We start from the raw sequence: 25834 nt of genomic DNA, 5'->3' as shown, positions 1-25834 counted from the left end.
GCAGAGCTTGGAAAAGCTACTTTTTGGACTACAGCTTCCAGAGTTGACAAACAGCATGACCAGTGACCTGCTGGTTTGGAAAGGGGATTTCTATTTATTAAATTAATTTAATTTATAAATTGCCTATCTCCTGGCATGGGACCCAAAGAGTTATAATTAAAAAAAGTAACTTTCCAAGCTCTTCTTTCTATACATACATACATCTATACATACATACACTGCTACCTCGGGTTACGAAATTAATTCGTTCCGCCATTCCTTTCGTAACCCGAAAATTTCGTAACCCGAAAAGGCTTTCCGTTAGCACTGGAAAGCCTATAGCTGCACTTTGCAGCATTTGAATTTCACGCCGAAATGAATTTCGTAACCCGAAAAATATTTCGTAACCCGAAACAGTTTTTTCCAATCCAACTTTTTCGTATCCCGGAAATTTCGTAACCCGATCATTTCGTATCCCGAGGCACCAGTGTACATACATACATACATACAACATTCAGATCGTGTGCTCTAATGCAAGAAAGAATGGGGTAAAGCATACATTTGTTCATCAAGTGAGTATACAGTATAGAATAGGGTAAAATGATGGCCAGCATTCCAAGGGTTTATTCACATTACACAATTATAGTGTGATTATTCCACTTTAACTCAGTCAGATAACTCCAGTGCCTAACTAAACTACAAACCCCATAATTCCACAGGATACAACCATGGCAGTTAAAATGGAATAATAGCATTATAATTATGTAGCCAGAATGGTGTAGTGGTTTGAGCATTGGACTACAACTCTGGAGATCAGGGTTTGATTCCCTGCTTCACCATGGGAATCTACTGGGTGATTTTGAGTGAGTCACTCCCTCTCAGCCCCCAAAAAAACCATGATAGCATTGCCTTAGGGTCACCATCAGTTGGAAATTACTTAGAGGCGTACAACAACAATTGTGTAGTGTGAATGGACCTCAAGCAATGAAGTTCTCCTGCTTATCAGAGCTCGCCATTCCCTTGGAGAGTCAACCCTCTATGCATTCAGTTGATCCAGTTACTGAAGTTCTCTATGTGCACAGGATTCATGATTAAAGCTCAACACTTCTACAACAGTATATGTATATTTTCTTGGAACTACTTATACAAATAAAATTCTCTTTCTCCACAACATCACTTTTTCCTCTCTGAAATGTCAACATGAGCAAGGTGAGACTCCGGGTGTTAACAACACTGGAAGCAAGGAAGATTTGCTGCTGAGCAGCGAGAAGCTTTAAAAGACTTTATAACAACAGCACTCTTCAAGAGCTTTCCAAGGCATTAAGAGGTAAGGGCTGAAGAGCTCTAAGTCATTCTTCTGGGTCAATTGATGGACATGGGGGGAACGTTAACACACAACCTTGCCATAGCATGCAAGCCCTATCCTATCATTCTAGACATATAAAGAAAAGTTGTAGATATTTCACAGTTTTTTGTATACATTCGGACACACTTTCCTCTAGGTAGCTGGCAGCTGCAGCAAAAAAAAAAGTGTGAAAAAAAGAGGAAAACAGCCTCATAGAAAGTTGAGAGATATTAAGCATATTGGGGACAAGGAGAAAGAATTATATCTCAATTGTACAGCACATGCTTTGTAGATAGAAGGTCCCATGTTGAATCCATGTTGCCTGTGGCTGTAGGATAAGGTGGCAGACACCAGAAAAAGCCCTTTCCCTAGAACTACAGAGAGATGCTGGGTGACAGCAGGATCCAATTTTGCACCAAGTTAAGCAAAGTTGATCGATTGCACATTCAAGATATTCTTTAGTCAGCTATCATTCCTTGCAGGAAATGGTTACTCCCCCCCCCCCACACACACACTCACCCATCTATTTAAAATTGCACTTTTATAAACTTCAGATTAGTTGTGAGCCAACATCAGCAGCAGCTTCTGCCATTTGCCTTCTTTCACTGGCAATGACTCTTTTAAAATTCAAGATCATAAATTTGGCAAGCAAAAAAATGTATGTCAATAACAGAAGGTGATCATTTGCATTTCAAAATTTATCTTTTCTTGTCTTCCCCTCAATTAGACCAAAACATGTTGATTTAAAAGGTTTGTGTCTAAGTGTGTGTGTTTTTGTTTCTTTTTTCAAACTTATTTATAGAGCAGAATAATGGCCCCCCTGCTAGTTTGGCATTTGCTCAAAATTTTCTGTCCCTGTAGATCGAATCTGTTACTGGAATTTTTCCCTCCTGCTCTCCTCCCCCTTTCAAAATACTAAGGCACATTAACCAAGAGATAAAAAGATCGGTTGCTGATATTACAAAGCACAGGGCAGGTGGTTAATGTTTTTTTAGCTCAAATATGTGATAAGGATTCCCAGGGGACACTTGGAGCAAAGGGATGTTTAAACAGAAGTGAAACATTTGCATCATGAGATCAGGACAACTTTGCCCTTTTATTCAAACACCACCCGCTTTGATACACTTAATTTATCATAAATATATATAAATTGTATGTGTATGTGTGTGTGATTTTTTTAAAATGAATATCAGTTTGAACAACAAAGTTTCTTGTGGCCCTTAAGGATCAGCACATTTGCTGTGCCATAAGGTTTCAATGAAAACAGTCCCCTTCACAAGATGCATGAAATGCTATGAGTAACAACTATGTACAAAAGGTCAGATGGGGGTAATCTCAGAAGTTTATGTCATAATGAATGCTTTAGTACTGAAAGTGCCACACAACACTTCATGGTTTTGATGCCATAAATTAACATGGGTGGGATACAAACCGCCAAAATGTAGCATGGCAGGGATTCTAGGGTTAGGGAGTGCGCACCATTCAGACGCTCCCTAACCCTAGTACATCCTCTGTACGTCAAAATGGCGGCGCCCTGTCTACATGGACGCCGCCATTTTGACATGACAGCCGCACTGCGTCCAAACGGCGAGGTGTGGCCATGACGTGCTGGCGCCGCTACAGGGCGCTTGTGGGGCCCTTTCAGTGGCGTCGAAAGGAACTTTGAAACAGAACTCCTTTCACTGCGAGTATTGCTGGCGTGGCCTTTACATGGCCGCGCCAGCGATACGGAAGAGAAAGGAGCCAAGCGGTCCCTTTCTCTCTCTCCCTGCCGTTGTTTTGCTGCTTCCCCAAGGCCTGGAAAAGTGGCGGATCGGGGCCTCCGGGGTTGCCGCTGTGGCTGTTCATGCCCCGATCCATCGGGGAAAGGGGCGGGGTGCAGGCGGTCTGTATCCTGCCATAGCTACCCCTATGCAAATAGAAGGTGATTGGAACTACTCATGTGCTGCTTATGTTTTTGTACTGCTTAGTCATTTGCCATTGAAGAGGTTAATGTATATCCAACCATTCACCTCTAGTTGGTGTAGGGAGCATGATGTCCAGAAGCCCTAAACAGCATCACTAATAATGAGGTGTGCAACATCTATAGCAGTCCTCCACGCGTTATTGAACTGCAGTTCCCAGTAACCCTAGCCAGTACAGCCAATGGTGAGGAATGCAGGGAGTTGTAGTCAAGCAACATTTGGAGGGTGGCATGATTCCCACACCTGAGTCTATGTTCTTCTCCTTAGGAAAACTGTGCAGCCTTGCAGCTGTTGAACTGCACTCTCTGCATTACTTTCCACTGGCCAGGCTGACTAGGGCTGCTGGGCATTGCAGTCAAACAACAACCTCTACAGCCTACACAATTCCCATCCCTTATCTACACTGTGTGGCAGCAGCTCTCCAAGATTTCAGATGGGAGCATCTTTCCCAGATTCTCCTTGAAGATGCACTGGGGTGAAATGTCAACCTTCTGGATGCAAAGGATGAGCTCTAAGATGGTGCAATGCTATTTTCATGTTCACAGTCTACCAAATGTTATTGATTGGAATTCTGGGCCATCAGTGTGTCATAGTCTATCCAAGAATCTAGAAACGCGGTATTGTCAGATAACATGGCACATTTCAAGTACAGTTTTTGCAAATGTGCTATTGTTATCCTATCTATAACAAGTTGATTCAGGGTTTTTTTTTTACTTTTATTATGATTATCAGTCAACAACATCTCACAACTTTAGCTTAAATTACAGTCTCTTCCTAATTAACAATTGCAGCAAAAACTACTACTGAATGTTTTCTTCCTCCTCCTCTGCTTTGCATATCTGACTATTTCATGAGACACAGGCTGCATCTGCACTGCAGCAATAATGCAGTTTGACACCATTTTAACTGCCATGCCTCAATGCTAAGGAATTCTGAGATTTGTAGTTTTGTGAGATATTTAGCTTTTTCTGTTAGAGAGCTCTGGTGCCACAAGAAACTAAAAATCCTAGGATTCCATAGCACTGAGCCAAGGCAGTTAAAGCAATGTCAAACTGCGTTATTTCTGCCGTGCAGATGTAGCCACAGTTGCTACAGAGAACAAAGAACCCCTTGGTTAGGGAAGGGAACACTGGCTGGTTAAATGTTCTCTGGCATTCTGGTTTGTTTCCCCCCCCCCCCAATTCACAAGTTCTTTCCACTCCAAATATCAGAATCATTAATTTTTGTAAACTCTTCAAAAACAACTACATTTCCCTCACTCATCTGCATTTGCAAAATTTCCTGGATGGCACTATTCTAACCATGGAGACAACTGCGTGCAATGTACTGTAGATGTTAAAAGAGCCTCTTGGAAGAAAACAGGTAGCAGCCCTAATTGGCCCTTGGGCTGCATCTGCATTGCTGAATTGATGCAGTCTGACACCGCTTTCACTGCCAGGGCTCAATGCTACAGAATTCTAGGGTTTATAGTTTTGTAAGATATTTAGCCTTCTCTGTCAAGAGACCTCTGGTGTCACAACAAATTAGAAATCCCAGGATTCCATACGATAGAGCCACAACAGTTAAAGTGATGTCAAACTGTACTAATTCTGCAGTGTGGCAGCAGCCTAAGATAGTTGAGTAAAAATAGCTGATTTCAACTGACAGCTTTTAAGAATTAAGCCCTGAAAGCCCTGGACCTGGATAGACAAAGTTCTTTCTATTCTGCTTTTTCTCACATTTGAATAGTTTTTCTCACAAGTTCTTTTTAGTCTGAATATGAAGAAATTTGCAAATATATTGCAAATTCTTCTTTTTTAAAAAAAACTCAAATGAACTTCTCACCTACTCCTACATTCAGTGTCATGACATAATGACACTATTTAGAGAAGAGAAATTCAGCATATAGAACCATTTTTGGCAGTTACACTGATAACATGAAGTTCTGCTCTTATCAGAGTAAATCCCACCAACACAGTTGTGGTTGTTGGGTATTTTTACTATACAAATGTTTTAGAAAAATAACACATAACATTATTGTTACTGCTGGGATGAATTTTGAAATTAACCATGCCTCTTTCAGTTTTAGGGAATGGAAAAATACTTTTATCTCGGCAACAAGCATTTTATTTGGCCAGCCCTATGTCAAGAGATCATTGATGTCAAGTTAAATGGGATTAAGTTGCCCATCCTATGAACTAGGGGGAAATGGCTGAATGGGTGACCCCAGCTAGAATCCGCCATAACTTGTGTAACTGAAAGAGCAGATGAGCACAATTAATTACCACAAGGCTCTTCTATATCTAGAGCATTAATGCAGCAAAGAGAAACTCTGGGCCATGGTGACCACTGAAATCAGTTAATAGTAGGTTGCCACCTACTGGTCGACAGTGAGAAATCATTCCCTTGACAAAAGCTGTTTTTGGGCCAAAGACGCTTTACCAACAAATGTATGTTTCCAAACCAGACGGAGCCTTTGTTTATGGAAAAGCAAATTTGAGAGATGTGCCATTTTTCTGTTCTAAGTCATGTGGGGTTTTTCCCCGATTACAAACACCAAGAGCATGTTTATGTATCATTGGCTGTCCCTATCCATAGATTCTGCCCGATTATCCACGGCTTAAAAACATTTTAAAAAAAAATCCCAAAATGCAAACCTTGATTTTGCCATTTTATATAAGGAACACTTCTGTACTATGATCATCCATAGAATTTGGTATACATGGAAGTCCTAGAACCAAACTCAGACACGGACATGTTACTTTTGGAGGTATTACAACTCTCAGCATCCCCCACTTTAAAAAGTAATATTCTCAATCTCTGGTCCTCCTTCCAATCTCTGAAGAAAATCTCAGTAAAGGTTAGTATTTGATGTGTACCTCTGAGCTGGACTAGTAAAAACAGTATTCTGTACATCTGCATTATCTTATTTTTCTGGGATAAGAAAAGCAATACCGTTTCTAGAGTGGAGCAATAACTGTTAAAGACGCAACAAATGAACTTCAAGGACATAGCCTACAGATGGTAACTCAATCCTAGAGTCTACACAGACTGGAGCTTCACCCTCAACTGGCTTCTGGGAGTGGGATTGAAGCAGTGTACCTATGCAGTTATAGGGCTCTCATAATGTGTTTACACCAGATACATTTCCTCAGCTTGGGAGGACTGTTGTGCCAAATCAAGCTGTGACTCCTAGGTGATAGCCTGCCCATGAGTTATTGAAATCTGGTACACTGGGCTCTTGGTATCCTCTGGGGTTTGGTTCCAGGACACCCCATGGATGCCAAAGTGCATGGATGCACAAGTCCTCTTATATACAATGGCATAGTGAAATGGTGTCCCGTAAATAAAACATAAAAATCAATATTTGCTTTTTGGAATCTGTATCTTTTTGAAATATTTTCAAGCCGTGGATGGTTGAATCCATGAATAAAGAATCCATGGATATGGCTGACCATATGTAGTATTTGGAAGTCTACTACATTCATACAGAGTTCCGTTTTAAGTGCCATGTCTCTTACCCACCTGATCTTTTTTAAGACCATCAAAGACATCTGCAATCACATTTTGGGCTAACTACTGGGACACATGTTGTTGTGCTTTAACATGTTTAGATTAAATGCTTTACCATGCAACTGAAAGCAGGCCTAGGTGGCACAAGGCTGGCATGCCCATTAAACAACAACAAGCTTATAACTGGGCTGGTACACTGTGCGTCAATGTAGGTAAGGGAAAAGGTAGTTCTTGACAAACCCACCATCGTCTCCAGTCTCCCTCTCTTCTCTCTTGTGTGTTTATCTCAGTCACTGCCTGCAGCAGAAGATTGTATGGTCTGGGCCCTTTCTCCTGTATCCCAATCAGTGCAACATGAAAAGGCACCTGCCTTTGCAAACAGGTCGACTGAAACTACCTGGTGCACAGCAGAATTAAAGCAGTTTGACACTGCTTTAACTGTCATGACTCTATCGTATAGAATCCTGGGATTTGTAGCTTGGTGAGGTATTCAGCCTGGTGTGTCAGAGAGCTCTGGTGCCTCATCAGACTTGAAACTTCAGGATTCTGTAAGATAGAGGTTCAAGTGTGGACTGTCTTCATGAGGAAAGGCCAGTTCCACACCATATCCGCCCAATCTTTGCTTAAATCAGCTTTTATAAACTCACCTTTTGCTCTGGATTTTGCAGGAAAATCCAGAGCACTCCATGGGGATGCCTGGCAGCTATTTACACACATGTCCTTTTTTGCTGCCCAGTGCCACAGCCATGAATTGTTCCCACTGAGATTCTCACAATGAGTGCCCAGTCATGCGACTGAAGCTAGTCACCTTGTTTCTGACTTCAGCGGGAGTGACCTGTGCATGCCAAGTGGCACAGCAGGACACATGTGTAGACAGCTGCCCAGTGTTGCTAAAGAGTGCAGAGGTAATGGAGAGAATCTGGGGCAGCTCTTGGTGTAGATAAGTCCAAAGACACAAATTAACAATAGGCAACCTTATCTTGATGAGCCATTATATATTTGCAGGCTTCTAGAAAGTTTAACCTTCAAAGAACACTTGCTGCAGTAATAGGAAACCAGTACAAAAATGTAAATTGGAAACAGAGTATACACATGTGTGCATGAATGTCAGCAGCCTCAGTGAATATAGCTGTACTGTACAATGTAACTAAAGTGCCTTGAGATCTGGTCACTCATATACACGACTCAAAACAACACAGACATGTACAACTTTAAGCACTGAAAGTCTGTAGATGTAATCTATGAATTAAATTGGAATAAAAGCCACAGGACATATTTCATCTCGCTGTGTATTGTGTGCCTTCAAGTTGTTTCTGACTTATGGCGACCCTAAGGTGAACCCATCATCAAGTTTTCTTGGCAACATTTGTTCAGAGAAATTTGTCTTTTGATTTCGTTTTAGGCTGAGAGAGCATGACTTGCCCAAGGTCACCCAGTGGGTTTCCATGGCTGAATAGGAATTTGAATCCTAGTCTCCAGAGCCATAGGCCAGTGCTCAAACCACTACACCACACTGGCTCTTTTCACTACAGAGGAAAAAAAATGGTATTTAACAAGGGTCCCAACTCCAGGCAGTCTTGGATGTTACAAGTTATCTAGAACCATTTCAAATGAGCTTCAGAGCAGGATATAGAGTTGAAACTGTTTATGTTCACTTTAGCGGACGATCTTCACCTGAGCATTGAGAGGGGGAGTATGTCTCTGTTGATACTTTTGGACTTTTCAAAAGCATTCAATAACATCTACCATGGTATCCTTCTGGAATGCCTGAGGAGTTTGGGAATTGGAGGCACCGTACTTCAGTAGTTTCGATGATGGTGCTTAAAGATAGCTGCTCCTCAAGAAAAAGAGCTGTTATATGGCAAGGTGCCATTCTATCCCCAATGCTGTTCAATATTTACATGAAACCACTGGGGGTGATCATCCAGAGGCATGGGGTACATTGCTATCAATATACTGATAACACCCAAATACAGCTGGTCCTCTATATCCACAATATCAACCATTCACGACTTGAAAATATTCAAAAATAACAAATTCCAAAAGCAAACCTTGTTTTTGCCATTTTATATGAGGCAAACCATTTACTATTCTTGTATTCTTAATGGGACCTGAGTATCTACTTATTTTGGTATCCGTGGGGAGTCCTGGAACCAAACCCTGGCCGATACCAAGGGCCCACTGTACATGATTCAAACTTCATGTAAAGATAGTGTGTCTCCTCTGAATAAATGCCCGGATAAGGTAATGGGTTTGATGAGGAAAAACTGAACTGAAGTTGAATCCAGACAAGATGGAGATGTTCACTGTCAAGAGTCCTCGCCTCAGTTTGGAAGTATGTCAACCAATTCTGGATGGGTAACACTTCCCCTGAAAGACTGTTTGCAACCTGGGAGTACGTCTGGATCTGTCACTCCAAATGTCAGTCCAGATAGATGTGAAGCCAGGAGTGCTTACTATCAGTTTCAACTGTCAGCTACATCTTTTCCTAGAGCTGGAGGACCTAAATATTGTGTTGCATGTGCTGGTAACCTCAAGGCTGGACTTCAGCAATGAGCTGTACATTGGGTTATCTCTGTACCAAGTTCAGAAACTTCTGTTAGTTCAAAACATGGCAGCCAGATTGGTTACTGGTACATCTAGGAGTGAACCTATTATACCAATATTAAAATCAATTACCTACATTGACACACAGTGTACCAGCCCAATTATAAGCTTGTTGTTGTTTAATGGGCATGCCAGCCTTGTGCCACCTAGGTCTATTTTCAGTTGCATGGGAAAGCATTTAATCTAAACATGTTAAAGCACATCAACAACATGTGTCCCAATAGTTAGCCCCAGGATGTGATGGCAGATGTCTTTGATGATCTTAAAAACGATCCGGTCCCCATTAGTTTTCAGGCAAGGTACAAAGTGTTGGTTATTACTTTTAAAGCTCTACATGGTTCAAGTCTAGGTCAACTATTGGATTGCCTCCTTCTATTTAATACAACTCTTACACTCAGGTCCTCTGGAGGACATATAGGCCTGTTACAGACTGCCAAAATAAAGCTGCTTCGGGTCTCTTTGGAGGTATGCTGTTTAAATGACGCATGCACCCTAAGAATCCAGAAGCTGCACCAAAGCTGCCCTCCAGTGCTTAGGAATGGAGTGGGGCTTTGGCGCGACCTCCGGACTCTTAGGACCCATGCATCATTTAAATAGCATACCTCCAAAGAGACCCGAAGCAGCTTTATTTTGGCAGTCTGTAACAGGCCATAGTCTAGTCAGCTAGGATTAGGTTGGCAACTGTCACCCAGAGGACTTTTTCTTCAGCCACCCCTAGACTGTAGAATGACCTGTTAGAAGAGTTTTGACAGCTGAATAGGCTGTCTAGTTTAAAATAGCATTAAAGATCAGTCTCTTCACCAGGCCTATCCAGGGTATTTAAATTTTGAATTTAAAATTATGAATTTTAAACTATGGACTATTTGTTTTAATATGTATTGATCTTATATGTTCTTTAAAGCTGATGCTATGTGTGTTAACTATTTATGTGTTTTTAGCAGAAGTTATGTGTTGATGGCTGGATGGCCATCTGTCGGGGATGCTTTGATTTGGATTTCCTGCATGGCAGGGGGTTGGACTGGAGGGCCCTTGCGGTCTCTTCCAACTCTATTATTCTATGATTCTATGATTGTATTTTAATCTGGATGGATCTTTCCTTGATATGGAAGTCTTTTTATGGAACACTCACTCCACTCATGGCCACCAGATTCTATTGTTCAATTCATGAGGAAATATACTGGCTTACCCAGGACCCATGAGGAGCCCCATCCTCCCAATTGCTGCCAACAAACCACCTGATGTTTCCCACAACAGGGGAAAATGGGGTGGAGAGCATAAATAGTCCATGGGTCACATGTTGTCCATACCTGATCCAGGAGAAGGGTAAGATATCATATTTGCAAGGGTCTGATTGAGGAGGAAGGGAATTTTGTTTTTTTACCTCTGCTATATACAATTTTAAGGTTGGTCTTGATTTTTTGATTCCTTGCTATTTTATCCATCTAGCACTGGTTATCTATTAATTCTATTGGAATTACAGAATCATAAAGTTGGAAGAGGCCACAAGGGACATTCAGTTCAACCCACTGCCATTTATACTGATTTTATCTCAGTATTTATATTAATTTGAAGTATTCCAGTATGCCCATTTATACACTAGAAAGGCATAATATCTAGATCTAGATCTATAAATGTTACTGTTGTGTCATTTATTTTTATGTTAGTTTATGGCCAAAGGCTAAATAATAAGCACAGCACCATAACATTGTAGCAAAATGGAAAGCAACCATCAAGGTTATAGGATAAAAACTAATAATTGGCTTCAAATAAACAGTAAACGGGAGGGGATGAGGGGTGGAGGATCAATATACCTCTGGTTTGTATCAGATGTACATGTATCCATTCATTTTACAGTAATCTGCAGGGACATTTTAAAGCACAAATGGTATTTATATATTAATTGGTCAATATATACTCTCAAAAAATTCACCTTTCTTATTACAGTGCGCCCGCATCATATGCTGGTGCACTTTACGCGGCTTTCAGCATACGCTGAAAGCCGCACGGGGAGAAGGGCCAGCACGTCCCATAGGGACTAACGGGGCGTGTGCCTGTGACACATGTGTGCCACTGCGCCGCTGTGTGCACGAGCCCCATTCATTTAAATGGGGCTCGTGCACAGGCGGTATTTGCTTTACGTGGGGGAGTCCAGAACAGATTCCCCGCGTAAAGCAAGGGCGCACTGTATATTTTACCCTAAGACACGTTTTATTTTACTTTTGGCAAGATGCCCATGGCAAAAGTCAAAGAAATGAGAAATCTAAAGGATAATAACATTCCAATTTCCCTATTAGTAAAGGAGTGGATGAGTCCACACAGTAATCTACTAGGATGAAAATGTTCATATGCTTGCATTATTTAACATGGCTAATATAGTGGGCCCTTGGTAACCACTGAGGCTTTTTTCCATACCCTCCCCCGGTGGATACCAAAATTTGTGGATGTTCAAGACCCATTTTATTCAGTGGCATAGTAAAGCAATGAGCTCTAGTGGCACAGTGGTTAAATGCCAGTACTGCAACCACAAGGTTATGATTTTGATCCGACACTTCATCCTTTTGTAGTTCGGTAAAATGAGTATCCAGCTTGTTGGTGACAACTGGCTTACAGACTGTAAACCGCTTAGGGAGTGCTAAATTCACTGGTAAGAATACAGAAATGTAAATGCTATTGTATTGTTCAATTGTATAGAAATATAAATGCTATTGCTATTGCTAAAATGGTGTCTCTTATAATGCCAAATCAAGGCTTGTTTTTTAGAATTATTGGTGGGTTTTTTTAATATTTTCACACCGTGGGTAGCTGATGGATGCAGATTCCATGGCTATGGAGAGCCAACAGTACTCTGGTCTGATTTTTGTTTGTTTGTTTTTTGCATTTGATTGAATATTACTGGATTTTATTTATTTTATTGAAACTTATTGTAGATTAGGGGATGAGGGAATCACCCCATCAAGATCAGTTTGGGGGACACACAAGCAATTGCAGGCAATTACAGTGGAAAGAGGAGATAGGAAGCCTCCTCAGTTCTCCTGGGATGCCTCTGTTCTACCAGCAGAATGCCGGTATATTGCCCATTATAAAAAACAGATGAAAAAGAATGGTCTGAACTCATTCATTAGACAAAGAGGACCTAATATTAGATAGTAATGGGAGGTGGAGTAGAGAACTCTTTGAAGATCTCAATGAAGGGCAGAATCCAATGTAAGGAACCAGTCCTTTCAAATATTCTCCATCAAGCTATAAAGGCAACAGGAAATGCCTTATCCTGAATCAAACAATCATGACATCTAGGCCAGTGCTGTCAATTCTGGCAGGTAGAAGTCTCTCCCAACCCTATGTGGAGACGCTGGCCATTTCTAGGACTTTTGAACTGGTATTTGAAATGAATTGGGAACCAGGGCAGATGGTATCAAACACAAAAACAAATAATTTATACAAACCCAAGTCACAAATGACTTTCACAACCTTCTCCTTGGAAGGGAGATTTTAGAAAAGAACCCAGAATGGAACCTTCCTTCTGACTTCCAATTCTGGGTAGCAAGCTTTCAAATTCTGCAACATTAAAAGTTTCCACATAGCTGTCCAGAATAGTTCTAAGGGTAGCTCTGCAAAGGGCTGTGCAGAGCAGAACGTTTGGAACTTGTCCAACCTGGGAGATGATGTTCACAAGAAACTTGCCCATCTCCCAGCAGAAGATTTGTATTGAACATAGCCTGGGCCTCAATATTACCTAAGGTGCTAAACTTGTGCGTTAACAGTGTATAAAATCAGATTGCGGAGGTGAAGTTATATTACTGACTGCTAACTTTCCCTGCACACAGAAAACTAGTTCAGCAGAGATGTCTAGTTTTCTGTGATGAGATTTTTTTGTAGAGGGGAACAGATTAGTGAGAATCACAGAAACAGAAAGCGCAAGGTACTTGCGTTTCCTGATTTTTCCACAATTCACCACATCATTCTGAAGCTGAACTGACTGATAGAACTACACAGTTTTGCTTCCTGTTCAATCCAAACTACATCAGTTGTACTTAAGCCCTATTTGATGTACAGTACAGTGGTGCCTCGGGTTACGAAAGTAATTCGTTCCGCGGCCGCTTTCGTAACCCGAAAAGCCTTCGTAAGCCGAATTGCCATAGGCGCTAATGGGGAAAAGCCGCGTTTCGTGCGAAAAAGCGCCGAAAAGCACCAAAAATTTTCTTCGTAACCCGAAAATACATTCGTAACCCGGAACAATGATTTCCAATGGGATTTTTTCGTATCCCGAAAATTTCGTAACCTGGGTATTTCGTATCCCGAGGTACCACTGTACTCTAAAGAGTTACAATAAATACATAAGGATGGAGATTACATTAGCTCCTCTTCTCTCCATCCCAGCTTCTATGGCTCTCCTCTAATGAAAAGTGATGGTCTGAAGAGCCTCTATCAATAGAGGCTATCTAAATGATCTAGAAGACAGCCTCCACAAAGCAGAGCAACAGAGGTAGCAAGGGATAGGGATGAACCCACGCCTTACATGCTTATTCTATTTAACTAGAGAACATGTGAAAGGGTCTGTAATTTCCACTGAAATTAATAGGTCAGGTTTATCAAGCTTTCTTTAGAACTTAAACACGTGAAAATATGATATTGTTACAGTGTTTTCTTGCACTCCCTGTTAATCTGTCTCTGGTTGCATTATGGATCTATGTAAGAATATTTGCCTGGATGCACTCTAGATCCACACAAAGGAGGTTTTCACATGATACATTTTTACTCCCATTCATTTCCACGGCCTATGCACAGAAGATTGTTTCCAGTGAGAAAATGAAATTAATGAAAAAAAGTCTCAGTAACATTCTGCATACATGTTAAAGCTACCATTCATAGCAAGGTTCTCCTGCTAAGCAATGCTTTGCTATTACCATGTCAGATTCCAAGGTAACATTTTAAACAATAATTTTTTTTTTAAATGCCAGCAGATATTGAACAGCTTGTATTCCCAAAGAACAGAGGGTGGGATGGGATGAAAGCTCCATGAGAAAATGAAAGCTGCTAATCTGTTTTCCAAGTGAAACATTTGAGGTGATTGCTCTAACCTGGGGCACAGTACATTCTCTCTATGGCATCGTTGTCACAGGAATCTTCAACCTCACTCCACCTGCTAAAATACGTTAGCTGAATGTGTCCTAAAAACAAAACGACAGGAGAAATCAAAACATTTTTCCCTTCCATTTTCTGCAGAAGTGAACTGTAATTACTCCTTTTGTAGCTAAAAACAGTATCATTAAGAATAATGGCATCATTAAGTACTAGAAGCTATTACTGGGGGTGAATTTGCTGCACTGATAATGAAGCTCTAGACAGGAAATGAAGATACTAATTACAAGATAAAACGCCTACTCAGTTAATTGGAAGCAACAGCGAATAAAAAGAAATGCATTTGCAGAAGTTCCTGACCTCGATCATTCAATAAGATGTTGTTTGGGTTCAAATCACGGCACACAATTCCTTCTCGATGCAAGGCATCAAGGGCTACAACCATTTCAGCTGCCCATCTTTGAACGCAGTCCTCTGGGAGGTAAAACCTGGAGGTTAGTGCTAATCTCTCATCAAGGTCCTGAAAAATTTGGTGTATTTCATTCTCTCCTCGGACTCTCATATCTGACTCTTTGCTTTCTGCTTTGTGCAACAGAGATGGAACCGTTTCCTCTTTCTGGGAGTCTTCAATATGATCAGAAAACAGCAAAAGAGCTTCACTGTCTATATCTGGTTTACATACTTTAGTGCTCACTTTCGTTTTATATGTCAACCACCTGTCTTCCCTGCTGAATGAATCCAATGATGAAGATGCTCCTATTCCAGGCCCTTGAAAATGAGTTCTATCACCAAATCCAGTTGGGTCACTGGTAGTCATATGGAATGTCCTGACTGTTTCCTGGTTGTCACTGTGCTGCACTCTTGTATCTTCTCCAGCCAAATGGTCTATCTTTTGCTCAAGCACTTTACATGGCTCTGCACTGTTGTTCAGTTGCAAGACATCTGGGGTTTCCAAATGTTTGTTTTCCAAAATGTCTCCATTCTGCTCCATCGGCTTGGAAGGACCATCCACTATAGTTTCTTTTGTTGGCTCTATTATGCCTGGTAAATTCACCAGAAGGTCAGGCCTTCCTTCATCCACACTACTGACATCATCAAAGGCTACATCCTTAAAAGAGATCACTGGCACAGAATCATTTGAACCCCTACTGATCGTATCGTGACATGCAGGGCCCAATTCATTTTCTATAGCATCAAGGCCTTTCTCTCGATTTGGCATAGACAAAAACTGTTTTAATGATTCTGATTTTAAGCTATAAAGTTTATCTCCAAAATCAAGCCCCAGAAGTTCAGTGGTACTGTCTTTACTGTCAATTCTGAATAATTCCATGGGGCTGTTCTTAGATTTACTTAGCGATTCTGATATTCTAGTAGGGCTGGCTCTTTCAGGATCAGCATCATCAGCAAAAATGTTTACTTCCTGAGATGTCAATGCAGATCCCAAATTCCCACCGACAACAACAGTGTGTGCCTGGAAGCCAGCTGACTCTTTGGTAGTGAGAATGTCATCATCTGCTTTCAGGATAGGTTCCTCATTTAATGAACTGGGATCAACCTTTTCTTGTCCATATTCATTGCATAATGTTAAATAACTTGTAGTGCATTCTTCCTCTGAACTGGACCCAGAATCAATCCACTTAGGAGAATTTTCTTGGCCATCTTCCTGGTTACTACTACCATCGTGAGAACTTGGAGTGAGACTGGTCTTCAGTGGTAAAACCTTCAGCATGCTCCCATCATTGCTTCCTCTAGAATCAATGCTACCTCCACCATCTTGGGGACTAGGAGTTGCTTGATGCAAATGTATTTTGGTAGAACTGGATCTTCTAGATTTAGGGACATCAAAGCTTTCTTCAGGGCTCCTGTTCAAAAACTTACTGATATAAGACCACAGTTTGCCTCCTACAGAGAAAAGAAAGTAACCAAGGTTAGATGTATTCCATGTACTGCCTAACCACGGTGAGAGAAAGAAGTGGATTTGTATGTTAGACATGTTAAAGCAGCAGTTCTCAACCTGAGGGTCACGATCCCTTTGGGGGTTAAATGACCCTTTCACAGGAGCTGCATAAGACCATCAGAAAACACATATTTCCAATGGTTTTAGGAATCAAGACCATCGGTTGGGGGTCACCACAACATGAGGAACTGTATTAAAGGGTCGCAGCATTGGGAAGGTTGAGAACCACTGCATTAAAGCAAAGGCAGATATTTTACTACAGTCTGCTTTTCATCCCTTAATCCTACTTAATTTGTTAACTAACATTACATGTGTACTAGCCTTCTGTTTCACCAGTTTCTGGAATATAAAACAGTTGTTGTTTTAGTTTAGGTCTATCTTATGACTTGCTTTATACAAGCAAAAAAGTTAGCTTTGATTTTATCCTAAATTAGAAAGTTATGGTAAGCATACTTATTGATAATTGATTGCAATTATAAATTACAAATCTGAAGATATTTTGAGTTTACAAAGGCAGGTAGGCATATTTACTAAATTTTAAAATGTTCCCTTAAGTAGAGATTGGCAGCAAATTATTTGATTCACATTTTAAGATAAATGTAAAAAAATCATCCACTTCCAAAACACAACATGAACCAGAACACAATTAATAGTGGCCTCTGCACATTTCTACATGTTGTGATATACAACATGTACACAAAGAAAAAAGAAAAAAATGAAATTTGAGTATAATAGGGAAAGTGAACACAAGAATGCATATAATGTGCTACATGTGCATGCTAAGAAAAGCGTGTAAAACTCCCATCTTTCACTCCCTTCCCTTCCCTTCCCTTCTGGAAGACTTAAAAAGAAACTTGTGAATTGATGTAGAAACAGTAGAACTATATTTTGTGCTATAGCTTGAAAAAGGAACATTTGTGGGACTACAACATTGACCAGAATGAACTTTGTAGGCTTTTAAACTGAGGCTCAATAGCATGTATCTTCCTGCATGGCTGGGGATGGACTTGATGGCCCTTGTGGTCTCTTCCAACTTTGATTCTATAATTTTACGACCAAAATGATGAAAGGTCTGGAAAACACGTCCTGTGAGGAGTGGCTTAGGGAGCTGGGTATGTTTAGCCTGTATAAGAGAAGGTTAAGAGGCAACAAGATAGCCATGTTTAAATATTTGAAGGGATGTCATACGGAGGACAGAACAAACTTGTTTTCTGCTGCTCAAACACAGCTCCCAGCTCACCTTCTGCTCTACTCTCTGACTCTTCCTTGACTGTGAAACTTCACCCAAGTTTGAAAAAACTCACCCAGTCAAAATGGCCTCCCAGATACAGCTCTCCATGTTCTCCCTGTTCAGGGACTGTGCTTTAAAGCCTCTGGCAGCAGTTATAAAGAGCTAGGCTCCTAGCTCTGTCCCCAGTGACTCAGAGAAGCCCCACTCCCTCAAAAACACACTCACCCAAGTTTGGAAAAAACTCACCCAGTCAAAATGGCCTCCCAGACACAGCTCTCCTTGTTCTCTCTGTACAGGGACTGGCAGAAATAATTTCAGAGCCACTGGCAATAACCTTTGAGAATTTTTTTGAGACAAGGCCATGGAACAATGGATTCAAATTATATAAAAAAGATTTTCCCTAAACATTAGGAAGAACTTCCTGACAAGAAGAGCTGTTTAACAGTGAAATACGCTGCCTTGGAGTGTGGTGGAGTCTCCTTCTTTAGAGGTTTTTAAACAGATGCTGGATGGCCATCTGTTGGGAGTTCTTTGAGTGTGCATTGAAGGGGGTTGGACTGGATGACCCTTGTGGTCTCTTCCAACTCTATGATTTTAAGATTCTAAAATTCTAAACCTAAAAAAGTCCCCCAGCCAACATGACTACTGCCTATGCAAGCTGGGGAAGGACAGGTTGCTCACCTGTAACTGTGTTTCTTCGAGTGGTCATCTGCGAATTCACACAAATGGGTTATTCTGCGCCTGCGCAGCAAAGCTCGGAAACTTCCAGAATCTCTGGGCAGAATGTAATGTATCTTTCTGCAACTTTTTGGCGGTAACTCCGCCCATCCCTATAAAAGGCCCCTGGTGGTCCGCTCTCCTTCAGTTCTGAATGAGCCACAAGCAGCGCGGTAACAAGCGTTATAAGCGAGAGAGACACTGTGGGGAAGGATGGGCGGGTTTTGTGTGAATTCGCAGATGACCACTCGAAGAAACACAGTTACAGGTGAGCAACCTGTCCTTCTTCTTTTTGGTCTCTGCGAATCACACAAATGGGTTAGACTAGCAAGCTTAAGTCAAGGAGGAGGGAGTGTCTGTGAAGTGCAAAACATCAACTTTATTAACACATAACATTCAATAAATCACTCAAAGTCCTGAGCAAGAACTAGTGCAAACCAGAGAGTAACACTGCCCTCCCAAAGGCTGCATCTTGCCTGGCCCTGGCATCCAACCTGTAGTGTCTCACAAATGACAAAGGCTGAGACCACACTGCAGCCTTGCAGACATCCTCTAGGGGGACCGCCATTAAAAAAGCAGAGGATGTCGCTACCGCCCGAGTTGCATGAGCCCGAACCCGTTCGGGACAGGGTTTCCCAGATAACTCATAACACAAGCAAATGGCATTTACTACCCATTTGGAGAACCCCTGAGGGGAAACCGGCATCCCTTTCTTAGCCTCAGAATAACATACAAAGAGTCGATTAGAGGCTCTCAAACCCGAGATCCTGTCAAGGTAAAAAGCAAGAGCCCTTCTAACATCTAAGGCATGAATCCAACGTTCTTCGTCAGAAGACGGGTTCGCGACAAGCGTTGGTAACACAATGTCCTGGTTGATGTGGAAGGCCGACACCACCTTAGGTAAGAAGGAGATGTCAGTACGGAGAACCACCTTATCCCTGTGGAACCGAAGATAAGGTTGGTCTGCCCGCAAGGCACAGAGTTCACCAGCCCAGCGGGTGGATGTTAAGGCCACTAGGAATGCTGTTTTCCAAGTTACTAGTCTCAAGTCCACAGCTGCCATAGGCTCAAAGGGCTTGACTGATAGCCAAGACAACACAAGATCCAGGCTCCAGGCCGGCACAGGACTAGAGCAAGGCGGATGCAAATTATTAAACCCTTTCAAAAACCTCTTTATGAGAGGGTCTCTAAACAAATATGGTTTATCATTAAACAGATAATGGGAGCAAATGGCCGCCAAATAGCCCTCAATGGAGCTTAAAGAGAGGCCAGCATCCGCAAGTGACATGAGAAATTCTAGAACCATTGGAATGGATACCTGTGCAGGAAAGACACCTTTTTCCCCAAGGAAGGTCCTAAACTTGTCCCATTTGTAACGGTAGGACCTCTGTGTGGAGGGCCTCTGAGCAGCCCGCAGAACCTCTTGTACATTTGTCGGTAGCGACGTCAGTACCGAATCCTCCATGCTACCAATGGAAGAGACATCACATTGGGGTGGAGGATCCGTCCGTCGTGCATTGACAGGAGGTTGGGCCGGGGATCGAGTCGGAGAAAGTCTTCGTTGGAGAGTTGCAGGAGCGGAGCGAACCACGGTTGTCTGGGCCACCAAGGGGTGACCAGAATCGCATCGGTCCCGTCCGACATTATCTTAGCCAGGACTCTCGTGATGACAGGAAAGGGGGGGGGAAGGCGTAGGACAACCCTTGAGTCCATCTGAAATGGAAGGCATCCCCCAGCGAACCCGAGCCTCGGACCCGAGAGCAAAACGCCGGGACTTGCGCATTCAGGGGTGAGGCGAAGAGATCCACTGTAAGCGTACCCCAACGACGAAACAAGGAGGCGACCACCTCCGGGTGGAGCCTCCATTCGTGGCATGTAGATGGAGACCTGCTCAGCTTGAACGCCAGGTCGTTTTGGTCCCCGGGGAGGTGAATGCACTGCAGTAGGATGTTGTGCGTTATACACCAGTCCCAGACGCGGAGGGTGATGTCTAGCAGAGTCTTTGACTTTGTGCCACCTTGCTTGTTGAGGTAATACATCGTGGTGGTATTGTCGGTGAGTAGAAGGACAACCTTGTTGGAAAGCAGCATTTGGAACGCTATGAGCGCCTTCTGGACCGCCAGCATTTCCAGTGCATTGATGTGCAGGTCGGCCTCTGCCTGTGTCCACTTGTCTTTGATGGCTAGGCCTGAAACATGGGCTCCCCAGCCTTGGAGTGATGCATCTGTCATCAGCGTGATGTCTGGTTGTGGCGTCACGAAGGGCATGCCATCGCAAACGTTGTCGGGCTGGAGCCACCAACATAACGACCTTTGTACTTTCCTCGGAATGGTGAGCACCTTGTCCGGAGAGTCCCTCATGGGATCGAACACAGAGAGGAACCAAGACTGTAGAGGTCTGAGGTGGAGTCTTGCCCACAGGGTGACAAAGGTTGTGGAGGCCAAGTGACCCATGGCCACTTGGACAACCCGAACCTTCAAACGTTGCCTGCCGAGACTAGCCCGGATAGCCGTGCAAAGTGACAAGAATCTGGGTCAGGGCAGGTATGCCCTGGAGGCCTGAGTCCAGGATCGTTCCTATGAAATCGATCCGCTTGGAAGGCGTGAGGCTTGATTTCTGCAGGCTGACTTGAAGGCCCAGCGAATCCAGGAGCGTCCGAGCAAATTGCACCTGCTGTGACAGGGTGTCTTTGGATGAGGCGGTGAACAGCCAGTCGTCCAGATACGGGAAGACTGTGATTCCCCTCTGTCTGAGATAGGCAACGACCGGGGCCATGCACTTTGTGAAAACTCTTGGTGCTGATGAAAGACCGAACGGCAGGACCTTGTATTGGAAGATGTCTGCACCTATGGCGAATGCGAGGAATCTGCGATGTTGTTGCTGTATCGCAATGTGGAAATAAGCGTCCTTCAGGTCCAGCGTGGCAAACCAAACATCCCTCTGCAAGAGTGGTAGAAAAGAAGCAAGAGTTACCATCCTGAAATGCCTGTACGCAATAAAAGAGTTCAATTGATGTAAGTCCAGAATTGGCCCGAGCCCATCAGTCTTTTTCGGGACGGTAAAGTATCTGGAAAAGAAGCAGTGTCGGGCCCGGGAAGGGTCTACGGGCTCAATAGCTCCCTTTTCTAAGAGAGAGCGCACTTCGTCGAGAAGTGTGTCCGAGGGGACGGTGGAATTAATAGCTCCGGTAGTCGGGATCTCCAGAAACTCAAGGGCATAACCCCGCCGGACGATGTTCAAAACCCAAGAGTCTGTGGTGATAGAGGCTCAGATATCAAAGAAGGGCCCTAATTTATCCGAGGATGGAGTGACGAAGTGCGTGGGGGGACTTCAAAACCTCTTGCCTCTTGCATCCTTTTTCTTGTATCCTTGCTGGAATCTGGGCTGGGATGGAAGTCGCCGGACCTGATGAGATGATGGGGATTGGGAAGGTCTGCCGTGCGGAGGCCTGTCCTGAGGCTGAAAGTGGTGATCCTGCTGTTGGAAACGCTGCTGGTTCTGTTGGTACCAAGTGTGCTGGTTACTGTACCTCTGTCGGGGTGTTCTAGACGTAGAGGCCGACATCCCGTGCTTTCTGGCGGCTGTCTTCATCCTATAACAGAAGCTAAGCCATTCGTCAGTCTCCTTATTGAAGAGACCCGAGTTGTCGAAGGGCATATCTTCAATTGCAAACTTGGCCTGGGGAGTCAAATCCGATGAACGGAGCCAAGCATAACGTCGGAGGGCCACTGAACCCGAGAGGATCTTGGAGGCACAGTCTGTGGAGTGTCTGGCCGAAATTATCTGCTGTTCTCCAACGAGATGAACTTCGTTGCGAAGCGCCGCCATGACTCTCCTCTCATCGTCCGGTAGCTCATTGATGATAGGGTCTATTTTTTCCATCAAGAGCTGGACGTAAGCGCCCATACAGGTGGCATAGTTGGCAATTTTGATGTCCAATGCCGCCGCCGCATAGAATTTCTTGGCTAGCCCATCAATCTTCCTACTCTCCTTATCTATAGGGGAAGAAGACGGGCGACCAGCAAAAGAGGTCTGTGATCCCTCCACAATTGCCGAGTTTGGCTTAGGATGATTGAAAAGCCAAGACGGGCCCGACGGTGTGACCCTATATAAGTTCTCAATCTTTCGAGAGGTCGAAGAAATGGTAGCCGGTGTATCCCATGACCTTTGAGCAATCTTCTCAAGCAATGGAAGGAAAGCTAGAGAAGGAGGAGCTGGTGCCGAACCATGGATCCGACGCTCCACGGGGTCGAGGGCGTCGTCCTCCGAGTGAGCGATCTCCAACTTAAGGGCATCAGCCATACGGATGACTCTGTCCGAGAAGGACCTGACATCATCTGAGGGAGACGGTGCATCAGGAACCCCAAAGGACAGCGGCTGGTCAGTGTCCATCGGTGGAGAAGGAGAGCGGGAACGGGAGCACGACCCTGAAGGAGATCTGCTGGCACCCCGGCTTAAGGGAGACGGGTCTCTACTGACGTGGTGCATCCTGTCCATCTCGTCCGCCCTGGAGAGAGAGGTCCGATACTGCGGAGAGTGAGGCCTCACTCTGGTCGGGCCCAGCAGATTGCATTGTAGATGGCCCGGGTCAACTGGAAGCAGATATTGACCCGTGTGGTGGTCGTAGATCAGATCGGGATACGTGTCGAAGAGGGCCCGATCGGGTTGGTCACGATCATGATCGGAGTGACAGCGTTGAGGGGAAGCTCGACGGTGTCTGTGTTGGGTTGGAGACGGAGAGGCTTGCCTGTGTCTCTGAGGCGAGAGTGGGGCATCAGAGTCTGGGATCTCACCCTCAGATTCAGAGCTCTGGCCCAAGTCCACAATCTGAAGGTCCTTGTCCAGGACAGACAGGTGGGACGAAATCAAAATCCTCGGTTCCAGAGGAGGAACAGAGCCCGAAACTACCTCTGGAACAGGTGTTGCAGTAGGCCTCGAGACCGGGGGAAGCACTGAGACTGTACTCAGGGGTTCCTTACGCCGAGTCTTGGGCGGTGGGGAAGCCGATCTAGTGCGCCTAGAGTCCTGATCCGTCTTGGAGGACTTAGAGGGCTTCTGCCTGTCGCCATGCTTTCTTTTAGAAGCTTTGTCCAGCTTTTCTAAGTGGGCCAATGCAGAGGTGGAGGAAGACTGGGCAGGCTCCCCAGAGCCTCCCGCCTGAAAAACTTTGTCATAGAGGGACGCTTTAAGCTTCTGGTCCCGGTTTTTTAAAGCCTGGGAAGTCATGACTCTGCAATGGGTGCAGGCGCCCGGAATATGGGTTTCCCCAAGGCAGAGGACGCACTTATCGTGGCCATCCGACATGGGGATCTTAACCCCGCACTTAGTGCACCTTTTGAAGGAGGCCATGTGAAGGGGTCCTCCGAAAAAAGTCCGTTACCAGTCCAAGGTCGAGTCCATCTAATTGGTATGAAGAGGTCCAAAGGAAGTCCGAAGGGAATGGTCAAGAGCGATGTCCGAAGTCAGTAGCCAGAGATTCAGTCCAAAAGCTAATATCAGCGAAGTTCCTCGAGCTGCTAGACGCGGCGGAAGGAAGGAACTGAAGGAGAGCAAACCACCAGGGGCCTTTTATAGGGATGGGCGGAGTTACCGCCAAAAAGTTGCAGAAAGATAAATTACATTCTGCCCAGAGATTCTGGAAGTTTCCGAGCTTTGCTGCGCAGGCGCAGAATAACCCATTTGTGTGATTCGCAAAGACCACGAAGAAGAATCCAGAGAGATGTAGTGCAAAACAGTAAATGTTTCCAAGCTCTGAGTTATAATTATTAACACATTCATCCCTACCCCCTTGATGTTCCTTCCCTATCTATAGTTGGCAACCCATTAGAATAGGGTATTCCCACACCCACCCCAGTAAGCAGCAACATCACTCCTGGGACAGTCAAAATGACATAACACCACCACCAGTTTGGAGATCTGGCCAAAGAAGAAAGTTTTTCATGAAGTAGCAGTAGTGGGGGGCAAGGGGGCCCAAACTACCACAAAATGCACATTTTGTGGAAGTTTCAGTGATTGGAAGCAGATTTAGGCTGGAAAAAAATGCAGTTTTTAAACTTGGAGGGAGCTGGGGGGATTCAAAGAGTACTACCATACAGGGGCCCAGGTTTGCATGCTCTCCTTTCCCCATCCCTGTCTTAAGTCTCATCTTCTCAGGCCAAATAAAACCGTCTCACTCTGTCCTTATTGCAACCTGTCTTCACAATGTAAACCCAGTTCTGCACTGCATTTGCCCTATCACTCCCTTAAAACGTTTTTTTTTTAAAAAAAACTTACCTTTTGCTCCAGATGTTGCAGGAATGCCCAGAGCACTTTGTAGCAATATCAGGTGGTGTCTACACCTGGGTTCCCACTGTCTTGCCCAGTAGTGCCACTGCTGGTGTGAGCTGTTCCCTCTGAGATCACAATGAGGCACCCAGCCATTCCATGCGATTGATGCTGGGCACCTCATTTCTGACCTCAGAGGGAGCCACTGATGCCAGCAGCAATACCACCAGGAAACACAACAGAGACACTTGTGTAGACAGCCACCCAGCATTGCTACAGAGTGTGGAGGAAATCATAGAATCATAGAGTTGGAAGAGACCACTAGGACCATCCAATCCAACCCCCTGCCATGTAGGAATTCACAATCAAACTATCCCTGACAGATGGCCATCGGCAGCTCCAGAGTCAGAATAATCTAGGAACAGCCTGGAGTATTCTGGCTGGTATAGACGAGCCCTAAGACAGAAAGCTATCTTCTAGCAGTTGCCTATCTAGCCCATATTTTCTACCTTTGCTGACAGTGGCTTCCCACTACCGTCTACCTGATTCTATTGACTAGTGATAGTAGGTCTGAACTTGGGACCTTCTATGTACAAAAGCTGATGGTGTACCACGAAGCTATGATCCCTTCCAAGGGACTCATATCCAAGGCTTTAAAGATTAGCATTTACTTGTATCTAGCTACTAGTCTCTGACATCTCCAAGCCCTGCTTCTTTTGTTGTTTTTGTCACTATCCCCACATTTACATTTATATTTTAAACTCCTGGGAATGGGACCTGTGTTTTGTTCTACAAAGTGCAACATTCATTAATTGTGCTTTAAAAATAATTGCCACCATTACAAATGAAACTCTGTTAATTTCACTTGCTTGCTGAAAGCTGTTATTATTTTATTGACTGACTCCCAAAAGTTTAAGAAAATTTCTACACAACTGCCTTTAGAAGTTAACAATGGAAATGAAGGAAAAATGAATTATCTGTAGAACAGACCTACCTACCTATAAATATTTTGAGAAAGACATTACAAAGGAAATATGGAGACATTTTTTATAGTTGTGCATGTTAAGAGAAAAAGAATAAGCCATTCTATTTCCTCTTCTCTTCCTTTTCTTTTTCAAAAAGCCAAATATAGGTCACAGAGGAGCAATATTTCCATCTGGGTATATAATTATGTCTTTACAAATGACACACTAATAATC

At 43.6% G+C, this 25834-nt stretch overlaps 1 protein-coding gene across 6 annotated transcripts in view; it reads right to left on the bottom strand.

Annotated features, from left to right (window-relative positions):
- RPS6KC1 (ribosomal protein S6 kinase C1) overlaps positions 1-25834 on the bottom strand; it is a 179880-nt gene that overhangs the window by 11819 nt on the left and 142227 nt on the right. For 5 of the 6 annotated variants that reach the window (XM_042445857.1, XM_042445884.1, XM_042445876.1 and 2 more), the window contains 2 exons: positions 14827-16368; positions 14466-14555 (listed from right to left, as the gene is read on the bottom strand). In XM_042445857.1, the coding sequence (XP_042301791.1) occupies positions 14466-14555; positions 14827-16368 (1632 nt within the window). The remainder of the gene's footprint in view (positions 1-14465; positions 14556-14826; positions 16369-25834) is intronic. The other variant, XM_042445867.1, reaches the window with a different exon arrangement.

The sequence above is a fragment of the Sceloporus undulatus genome, chromosome 1, assembly GCF_019175285.1.
Source record: "Sceloporus undulatus isolate JIND9_A2432 ecotype Alabama chromosome 1, SceUnd_v1.1, whole genome shotgun sequence".
NCBI lineage: Eukaryota > Metazoa > Chordata > Lepidosauria > Squamata > Phrynosomatidae > Sceloporus > Sceloporus undulatus.
Note: the sequence above shows the minus strand (reverse complement) of the source record. Positions and strands in the feature narration are given on the sequence as shown.